The sequence below is a fragment of the Aegilops tauschii genome, chromosome 7, assembly GCF_002575655.3.
Source record: "Aegilops tauschii subsp. strangulata cultivar AL8/78 chromosome 7, Aet v6.0, whole genome shotgun sequence".
Lineage (NCBI taxonomy): Eukaryota > Viridiplantae > Streptophyta > Magnoliopsida > Poales > Poaceae > Aegilops > Aegilops tauschii.
Window position 1 is genome coordinate 245,194,973 of NC_053041.3, and position 11,230 is coordinate 245,206,202.

Below are 11,230 nucleotides of genomic sequence, written 5' to 3' on the forward strand. Positions count from 1 at the left end.
CCACGATGAAACCTCCTGTTTTTGTTTTGAGCTGTTTTCTGCCAGATTTTCTCAAGGTCAGGCATCATGTCGTCCCCCTCCTCCAACAACGTGGGTGACAATGCTTGGCTAATGAAGATAGAGACGAAGCGATAAGAAAGTTGGGAAATCAAGGGAGTTGACAATATCAAGGAGGCCGTAGAGGAGCAAGTCCTGGCAGTAGAAGAAGAAGGATTCTTTCAACCCTACTGCAATCATCTCACCCCTACTGAAATTGAAGCTTTTAAGATGATTGAGCTAGCTCGCAAACAAAACAAGTATCTCACACGTGAAAATATTTTGTTGCAAGAGCATATCACCGCACTCAAGGGCATTATCCGCAAGTTGAAGGATCTTCTACGCTCGATGTGCGACACCCCATCATCAACAACTCCATCATCACCACCTCCGAAGAAAGAGACATAAATACATGGGTATGGGCACTCCCCTTGACAGATGCCAAGCTTGGGGGAGGTGCCCTGGTATCGTATCACCATCACACTTCTATCTTTACTGTTTTTCTTATTTCGATCCTTTTTGGTAATATCTTGATCTAGTAGAATAAAGTTTTAGTATGATCTAGCTTTGAATTTTTTATCCTTATCTATGTAAGCAAGTCCATGAGCTATATATAATAAAGTTTAGTCTTGAGTTGAGGGCTCGTTTATCTTGCTACGATCTTGAGGGAATAATAAGAAAAACAAAGAATAAAAAGAACAGAAGAGATCATATTGATCTTATGAAGAGTAATGACTTCACATATAAAGAGTGTGGTGAATAAAAGTTGTTGAGAGTTGACAAACATAGTTTTGGTCATCGTTGCAATTAATAGGAAGTAATAAAGAAAGAGAGATTTTCACATATAAATATACTATCTTGGACATCTTTTATGATTGTGAGCACTCATTAAAATATGACATGCTAAAAAGTCGATGTTGGACTAGGAAGACAACGTAATGGGTTATGTTTTCTTATATCCGAAATAAAGTATATTGTCATGTGTCATCCAACATGTTGAGCTTGCCTTTCCCCCTCATGCTAGCCAAATTCTTAGCACCAAGTAGAGATACTACTTGTGCTTCCAAATATCCTTAAACCCAGTTTTGCCATGAGAGTCCATCATATCTATCTATGGATTGAGTAAGATCCTTCAAGTAAGTTGTCATTGTTGCAAGCAATAAAAATTGCTCTTTAAATATGTATGATCTATTAGTGTGGAGAAAATAAGCTTTATACGATCTTGTGATATGGAAGTAATAAAAGCGACGGACTGCATAATAAAGGTCCTTATCACAAGTGGCAATATAAAGTGACGTTCTTTTACATTAAGATTTTGTACATCCAACCATAAAAGCACATGACAACCCCCGCTTCCCTCTGCGAAGGGCCTATCTTTTATTTTTGTCTTATACCTTATACAAGAGTCATGGTGATCTTCACCTTTCCTTTTTACACTTTATCCTTTGGCAAGCACATTGTGTTGAAAAGATCCTGATATATATATCCAATTGGATGTAAGTTATCATAAACTATTATTGTTGACGTTACCCTTGATGTAAAAGGCCTATCTTTCTCTGTGTCCGATTAAAACTTCATACCCATAAGTATTACGTGAGTGTTAGCAATTGTGAAAGACTAAATGATAGTTGAGTATGTGGACTTGCTAAAAAACTCTTATATTGACTCTTTCCGATGTTATGATAAATTGCAATTGCTTCAATGACTGAGACTATAGTTCGTTGGTTTTCAATGAAGTTTCTGATTCGGTTGTGAATAGATTGTTACTGTAGCATAAAAAATCATATGACAATACATATATATATATATGACAGGGCTATTCCGTTACTAGTAACAGAATAATATTTTGTTACCATCTCGCCCTATATAGACCGCATATGGTTTTTTACATCAGCTGATCAACCCGAACCGATATATTGAACTAAAAAATCCCACCCCCACCCTGCCGACTAACCCCCATCTTACCTTCTCCTGGTCGGCGGCGCCCGCCCACCACCTCCTCCCCAGCTCCCGGCGCCGTCCGCCACCCACCTGCCCCCGGCTTCCGGCGCCACCCGCCCCCACCTCCCCACAGCTCCCGACTCCGCCCGCCCCCCAACTCCACCCCGCATCCCGGCGCCGCCCCGCCCCCACTTCCTCCCTCGCTCCCGGCGCCGCCCCCTGCTTCCACCCAACGCCGGCGCCGCCCCTGCTTCCACTCGCCGCCGGCGCCGCCATCACTCCCCGCTTCCCCCCGCCCCCACTTCCTCCCTCGCTCCCGGTGCCGCCCCCTGCTTCCACCCAACGCCGGCGCCGCCCCTGCTTCCACTCGCCGCCGCTGCCATCACTCCGCGCTTCCCCCCGCCCCCACTTCCTCCCTCGCTCCCGGCGCCGCCCCCTGCTTCCACCCAACGCCGGCGCCGCCCCTGCTTCTACCCGCCACCGGCGCCGCCCTGACTCGCCGCTTCCCCCCGCTATCGACGTGCCTCCCTGCTTCCAAGCGCCACCGTTGCCACTCTGCATCCAGCCGTCGCCGTCGGGAGCCACCATAGCGCCACCAATCGCTGCGACCAGCCGTCCCTACCACCGTCTTGGCGACCCTCCCCAACCCCCGCAGCGGACCGTCGCATCCACGTCGCTGCATCTCGCGGCCACTGCGCGCCATCCAACTCGGCAGTCCAACTGCTTGCTCCATGCTCGGTCGCTCAAGGAGCTGCGTGAAGGTCACCCCGCGCTCCACCTTCCGGACACGCGACCCCGTCGCCGTGCTCCTGCAGCCACCTCCGGGGCGGTGTGCCCGGCCTCCTCTCTCCTCCTGCCACCTCCTAGCGCCGCGCCGAGCACACCGCGGGTTGCCTCTTCCTCTTGCTTACTCCCGCACGAGGCACGCTGCGCCGAGCACGCACCCGGCCGCCCCCCACCTCCGGTAAATCGACACACTCAGTTCAGTTTGTTTTTTCAATTCAGTTCAATTCTAAAAAAAAGTTATCTCCATCTCTGTAGCTTGCGTGAACTTATAGCTGAGACTCGATGAACTCTATCCATTTCGACTCTTGAACTGATAGCTGATGATTTTATGAACTAGTAAAAATGTTTTTGTTTCATCTTTGACTCTTGTTCTTTGTTCTTTCTCTCTCAAAATTACGTGCATGTGCAGATGCTACTTGCTGATTGCTACTTGACACAACCATTTTTGTCTTGATTTTGCATTTGTATGACACGAATTTGCTATGAGAAAAAACAAGGACAAACAGAAAACAAAAATTAGTACCTTTGTGCTTGCTAGGTGTTTGTTTATGTCTCTTAAGAACCAAACAAAACTAGTAACATCCCTATATAGGGCCGTGAGTATGCTTTTAAGTTAGTTGATATGTCTCTAGGACAAAAATGAAAAAAAGCATCCTTTTCAGTGCACCTTCGTATGCATTTTCAGTTCATTTTACAGGTCAAGGACAAGTAAATTTAGTGGCATTGCTAAAATCACAGAATAGTTGGTGCGTGTGCAGAAATATCGTCGGTGCAAGTTTCAAAATTCTGTAACTTTAGATATATCACCTAAATATGTAATGATTTGCAGCGAGTTTCTTCAAAATCTGTAAAGTTTAGATATATCACCTAAATATCGTCAGTGCAAGTTTCAAAATTCTGTAAGTTTAGATATGTCATAAAGAAAAATTGATGAGTCACCATCTACTTCATATTCATGTTCTCTGCAGCACAAGTAGCAATGGGACTGACTGGGAGTGATCCCTGAACCATTTTATTAATGGCCATGGTTTCCAACAATGCTAATGCTACTAGAAAGGAGCTAGAGGCCATGAATCCTCTTGGCTTCTCCAATTAGCATGTTTGGCCAGTCCTGAAGCGCCTCCTCAAGCTCTGCGATGATAACTGGGCGCCCATCGAGGACGAGAGCTACCGCATCCTTGTTGACACCATACTGGGTGGCAAAAGCAATGAACCAATACCTACCACTACCCGTCATGTAAAAAATGCTACTTTCGTTTGTTTGGTAGCCTTCCTTAATTATCACTTGATGCTCAGCCTTTCCAAATTGCAGTTTTCACATCAGGTGACGTGCCAAAAAGAGTCCAAGGCTCACAACCCGACGCGGGGTCAGACCAGATGACCAACACCTCTCCTGCTCAGTATGACAAGGATGTCAGTGATAATGAAAACCTCCCTCACAGCAGAGCGACGGAGTGCATACTTGCCATCTAGATTTCAGAGCCCCATCAGTTCAGTGATCTCTCTCCCGGTAAGTTCGTGTATTGCTATCTCGAGTGTTCAGAAAGTGTAGAATGGATGATTTATCTCGCCTATGCAGCTCACAAATCATATGCTCTGTACAAAAAAAGAAACGAACACTATGCATAGGAGTTCATGATGTAATTTATCATCAGTTCGTAAAGTAAGCACAAATACAGTTTCATGTGTGTTATAGAAAAAAACAGTTTCATGCGATGAGCCCGTCCCCAGCGCCGCCAGCCTCATGTCCTTCCCTCCCGCTTCCGCATGCACCCACCGCCGCCACGACCACGTCTCCACCCTCACCACGCCCGCCACCGCTGTGACCACCCCTCCCCCTCACGATTTCTCGTTGATATCGCTGTATTCGTGCTTGTTACGTGAGTTGCCTGATGGAAGTTCTGCAACTGTCAGTCCAGATGGAAGAAGGAGATCCGTCCAAAGTGTGAGTTTTGCGACGTCGACGTGCAAGTTCTACAATTTATCCGTCCAGATGGGAGAAGGAGATCAGTCCAACCGACGCATCTGAAGCGACATATGCAGAGCCATTTGCCCGAGGTATCGGAATAATTCTATATTTTTTGTGTTCATTGGATTTCCGGATTGTTAGCGCAAGTGATGCGTTCTGTTTTTGCCTGTTCAGTCCAAGTGGGAGAACAAAAGTAAGCACTGTCTGCTTAGAAGTTGTGTTTGAAACCCATTTTTAATAATGAAACAAGTAATCACTCAGCTGCCACCGAACTGACGCCCCCTTCTCCCAGGAACCACCGCCGTCGGTACTTGCTTCCTGCGCCCCGCCGCTGCCCGGGGACCCAACGCGCTGCCGCTCCTCTGATTCTGCTCCCCGGCTGTTGGGCTGTATATGTGTGAATTTGGCCCATGTGGCCCATGTAAACCAGTATATGTATTGTACAGACTAGAGAGGAAGAGAGTTATCCAGAAATTTCCCAAACCCACCACACTTCATGGTATCAGAGCACAGGCGGGAGGCGATGCTGGGTTCTGTAGGTCGCCGGCGGTGAATCGGCTGCGCGGGGCACTAGAGGCGGGACCGGCGGTGGTAGAGGCGCGCCTGGAGAGGACCGGCGGGCGCGGCTGCGTGCGAGCGCGCGGGCTGCCTGCGGAGCGCCTAGAGGGGATTGGAGGCTACGGGCTGCACTGCTCTCTCCCGTGAAGAGGTGCGCGCGCGCGAAGTGCTGCTGGTGCTGCGGGTGCTACTGTGTGTGGCAGAGGACAGAGGAAGGAGGCAGCTGCGCCAGGGGAGAGGCCAAGTACTGGCTGGTTTGCTGCTTGTGCGGCTGGTTTGCTGCTGCTGGAGAAAGACTGAGAACTGTCTGCAGTTGCTGCTGCTTGCTGTTGGTGCGGCAGAGGGTGCTCTTTGCACTCCTGCTGCTTGCGGCTGCTGTGTGCTGGAACTGCTGTTGTTTGCAGAGGAGAAGGAGGAAGAGGCTGTTGTTGCTGCTTGCAACTGCTGTTGCTGACTCTGTTGCTGCTGGTGGTGTACTACAGTGGAGTTAGCAGAGAAGAGGAGGTAAGAGCTCCTGGATTGATTTGGCGCTGCTGTGTGAGGGGCTGCTAGATAGCGTACTGAGGGAGAAGGAAAGTTCTTGCCTGCTGTGATTTGAGGCAAGACATGGGAGAAAATCAGGGACTCGAGAAGGCAATTGAAAAATTGGCTGAGCTCCTAACAGCCAAGGTAGGAGCTGCAGCATCTCCAAATAATGCAATTGTTCCTCACATTGAGCCAATTCAGAAAATTGACTTGATGCCAAATGAAGTTAAGCTGGAAGGTGTTAAGAATTATTTGATCTGGTCAAGAAGGGCGCTACTCATCTTGAGGACTAAAGGGCTTGAGGGCTTTGTTAGTGGTGAGGCAGAGGAGCCAGGAGACACGAAAACTGCAGAATGGAGGACATGGAGCAGTACCAACTCTTTGATAGTGGCATGGTTGTTGAACTCCTTGTCTCCAAACATTGCTGCAACTGTTGAGACTATCTCAACTGCTTCTGAGGTATGGAAAACCCTCTCAAAACTGTACTCAGGTGAAGGGAATGTGATGTTAATAGCTGAAACAGAGGAGAGAGTTGGTGAACTCAGACAAGGGGAAAATTCTATGATGGAGTATGTTGCTGAACTGCAGCATTTGTGGGCTGATTTAGATCACTATGATCCTCTGGATTTGCTACATGCAGATTGCATAGCAGCTGCTAGAAAATGGATTGAACGCAGGCGAGTGATGCAGTTTCTCAAAGGATTGAACTCTGAATTTGAGGCGAGACGTGCTACTTTATTTCATCAACCTACTCTACCTACCTTAGAGGATGCCATAGCAGCAATGGCACAAGAGGAGGTCCGATTAAAGTTGATGAAGAACAATACAACGACTCCATCTCATCCAGCCTTCATAGCAACCGACTATAAGAGCAGAGAGTGCTTCAACTGCATTGAGAAGGGTCATTTGATTCGTTCTTGCACGGCTCCACGTAGGAACATGCGTGGAAGGGGGAGAGGATATAACCGAGTTGGATTAAGGGGAGGCTGAGGCCGGGGATACTCTGGTGGTCAAAGGGCAAATGTGGCATTCTCAGAAGAAGGATCCTCACGCGCAACCCAAGAAGAATCAAAGAAAAGAACAGAAAGCACAGGTGATAAGGATCATGAGGATTGTAGTTACGGCAACTTTGCTCACTTTGCATCTACAGATGAAGGTAACTGTGCTCATGCATCTATTCTCTCACAAAGATCACATCCTGATTGGATATTAGATTCGGGGGCATCAAAGCATGTTGCCGGCACATCAATGGAATTTGAGTCATATATTCCATATCCACCCACATGTAAGGAGACTATCCAAACTGCTGATGGCACCTCACAGCCCATTAAAGGCATTGGCACAATACAATGCACACCATCTATTAAACTTTCATCTGTTTTGCATGTTCCTGCCTTTCCAGTCAATCTTATGCCAATGAGTGCTTTGGTTGACGATGTGGATTGTCGAGTAATAGTTGACCGCTATTTATGTCTAATTCAGGAGAGGCAAATGGGGAAGAGACTTGGGACTGGAACCAGGCATAATGGGCTATGGTACATGGATCACGTGGTTCCAAACAATGCGGTGTCTACGATGTTAGCAACAATGATGGGAGAAAAGGAAACAAAGGTAATGCTTCATCATTGTAGAATGGGACATATGTCTTTTGAGAAGATGAGTAAAGTCTTTCCCGATGTAATGTGTGGGGTGGATAAGAACAAGCTTGTGTGTGATGCATGTGAGTTTGCTAAACACACAAGGACATCTTATGTGAGTAAGGGTCTTAGGAGTATTTCCCCTTTTATGCTCGTTCACTCAGATGTGTGGACATGTCCAGTTATCTTTCTAAGTGGAGTGAAGTACTTTGTTACATTCATTGATTGCTATACTCGTATGACATGGGTGTATCTTATGAAGCATAAGGATGAGGTTTTTAAATGCTTTCAGTATTTTTATGCTTATGTGAAAAATCAGTTCAATACACAGATACAGATGATCAGGACACATAATGGGACAGAGTATGTGAATAAGGAGTTTGGCACATTCCTATCAAGTCAAGGTATATTGCACCAAACATCCTGTCCGGGTACACCACCTCAAAACGGAGTAGCTGAGAGGAAGAATCGCCATATTTTGGAGGTTGCTCGGTCACTAATGTATACAACGAACGTGCCAAAATTCTTGTGGAGTGAGGCTGTAATGACAGCTACATTCCTCATCAACCGGATGCCGTCAAGGGTGATTGGAATGAAGTCGCCATGTGAGATGTTACTAGGTGAGAACAAATTCTTAGTTCCTCTTAAGGTATTTGGATGCACCTACTTTGTCCGGGATCATAGACCCTCAGTGGGAAAATTGGATCCACGAGCAGTAAAGTGCATCTTCATAGGTTACCCATCTGGACAGAAGGGCTACAAGTGTTGGAGTCCCAGCGAGCGGAGAACATTTGTGAGCATGGATGTGACATTCAGGGAGTCTGAACCGTTTTATGGAGAAAAAGCGGATCTCAGCTCGTTATTTGACTTCGACTCTCCTAGCATGAGTGGTGCTAGTCGAGAGGGCGGGAGTGAACCACCAAGGACAAAGGAAGATGAACCACCGAGAGTTGTGGTTAGTTCAATTCCATGTCATGCAAGGGAAGAGAGATGGAGAAAGCCAAATGAGGAAGAAAATCTAAGGGTGTATACCAAGAGGCAACCTATCACTGAAGAGAAATGGAGAAAGCCAAATGAGGAAGAAAATTTAAGGGTCTATACCAGGAGGCAACTACAAGATGAGCAGCAACAACAACAATCTCCAATAGCAAGTGACACACATGTGCAGGGGGAGCAACAGGCCCCAACAAGTGTTGAAACCAGGAGGCAACTACAAGATGAGCAGCAACAACAACAATCTCCAATAGCAAGTGACACACATGTGCAGGGGGAGCAACAGGCCCCAACAAGTGTTGAAATTGTTGAATTGTCTGATGGTGAGACATGTGCCACTCCAACTCCATCTAATGTAAACGATTCAATGAACTTGCCTATTGCCTGGAGGAAAGGAACCCGAGTTGGAGCTGGAAAACCTCCAGAGAGGTATGGTTTTGAGCATGACATAGCTAATTATGTATCATATACATCTCCGTCTCCGAGATACAAAGCATTCATTGCATCATTGCAATCTGTGGTGACTCCAAGAGATTGGAAAATGGCAAAGCAGGATCCAAAGTGGTACGAGGCAATGTTGGAGGAAATGAGAGCACTTGAAAAGAACAAGACATGGGATAGTGTACCTCTTCCAGCAGGAAAACGACCAGTTAGCTGTAAATGGGTGTATACCATGAAGCAGACTCCTGAAGGAAGGGTAGAAAGATACAAGGCAAGGTTAGTGGCTAGGGGCTATAGTCAGACATATGGGATTGATTATGATGAGACTTTCGCACCTGTCGCAAAGATGGGCACAGTGAGAACCTTAATTTCTTGTGCCACTAACTTTGGTTGGGCTTTGCATCAGTTAGATGTAAAGAATGCATTCATGCATGGTGATTTACATGAGGAAGTTTACATGGAGATTCCACCTAGTTTCTCAAAGCCCGAGACATCAAGAAAGGTATGCAAGTTAAGGAAGTCTTTGTATGGCCTCAAATAGTCTCCACGAGCATGGTTTGATAGATTCAGACGTGCTATGTGCAATATGGGATATAAACAGTGCAATGGGGATCATACAGTATTCTACCGGTACTCAAAGTGTTAGATTACAATCCTTGCGGTGTATGTGGATGCTATCATAATCACCGGAGATGATGATGTGGAAATATCACGACTGAAGAAGAGCCTGAGCAAGGAGTTTGAGGTGAAGGATTTAGGCCAACTGAAGTACTTTCTTGGTATAGAAATTGCTAGATCCCCTAAAGGAATTGTTTTGTCACAAGGAAGTATGCTCTCGACTTTTTTAGTGATACAGGCATGCTTGGGTGTAGGCCTGCTTCAACACCTATTGACCAGAATCATAAGTTATGTGCTGAATCTGGGGAACCAGTGGATAAGGAGAAGTACCAGAGACTTGTTGGAAGGCTCATCTACCTATGTCATACACGACCCGATATCTCATATGCAGTGAGTGTGGTGAGCAGATACATGCATGATCCTAGGAGTGGACACTTAGAGGCTGTCTATCGAATCCTCCGATATCTGAAGGGTAATCCAGGAAGGGGGCTGTGGTTTAAGAAGAATGGGCATCTTAATATAGATGGATACTGTGATGCAGACTGGGGAAGTTGTTTGGATGACAAAAGATCAACTTCTGGTTATTGTGTGTTTGTTGGGGGAAACTTGGTGTCATGGCGAAGTAAGAAGCAGCCAGTGGTGTCCAAATCAACAGCTGAAGCTGAATATAGAGCTATTTCACTAGGCTTGAGTGAGATGTTATGGGTGAGAAATCTTCTCTCTGAGTTAAAGGTAATAAGGAAGGATCCCCTAAGGTTATGATGTGATAATAAATCAGCTATCAGCATTGCTAATAATCCAGTTCAACATGACAGAACCAAGCATGTCGAGATAGACCGCTTCTTCATCAAGGAGAAGTTAGATGATGGCATAATCAGGATAAGTTATGTGAGCTCTAGAGAACAAGTGGCTGATTGTTTAACTAAGGGTTTAAGTGTCAAGGAGTGTAATTCTGCGTGTGACAAGATGGGAATGATAGATATCTATCACCCATCTTGAGGGGGAGTGTTGGGCTGTATATGTGTGAATCTGGCCCACGTGGCCCATGTAAACCAGTATATGTATTGTACAGACTAGACAGGAAGAGAGTTATCCAGAAATTTCCCAAACCCACCACACTTTACCGGCTCTGCTTGCAATTCTTCCGCCGACACCAATGGTCAGCACCCCAACCTTCCTTTTTCTCTCGATCTCACTTTATTGCTGCTCTGCATGAAGCAAAACAAATGTGTTTTATAGGATTTGCTATATATGCGTACACCTTTGTAGGTTTTTTCTGTTCAAGTTTTGCTAGCAAAACAAGATTTGTCACAGTTCAATATAAATAGTGAATTCAGTTAGCTGATGGGAAATAAATCAACTATATGTGTGCACACTGCACTAGCAATTCCATAAAAAAATCCAGCAGTTTGCTAAACAAAAAATTCACACACATGGCTCTGGAAAATCATTGATCAGGTAAAGTTCAGTTCAGACCACACTAACTGGGCAAATTATAGATAATATTCGCAATGTCCGAAATTCTCCCACTCTCTGGAAACAAAGTAGCAGAAAAGGATGTGAAAAGGTGTAAAATTCAATTCATCTGCATGCATAAGTCCGAAGATTGTCGTAGAGCGAGTTCAAGTGTGGCTTCGTGAAAAGGTGTGGGTTTCTATTAGTAATTTGGCAGAAGCTGTACTTGATTTTGTGGAGCTTTATTAAAAATTATGTTTGTGGACATGTA

The 11,230-nt window shown here is 45.8% G+C and overlaps 1 protein-coding gene across 1 annotated transcript; it reads left to right on the top strand.

The window, feature by feature from the left end:
* Positions 1–5,896: 5,896 nt before the first annotated feature.
* LOC120968844 (retrovirus-related Pol polyprotein from transposon RE1) lies at positions 5,897–6,805 on the top strand. Its single transcript, XM_040395839.1, has one exon. The coding sequence runs from the start codon at positions 5,897–5,899 to the stop codon at positions 6,803–6,805; it is 909 nt and encodes a 302-aa protein (XP_040251773.1).
* Positions 6,806–11,230: the final 4,425 nt, after the last annotated feature.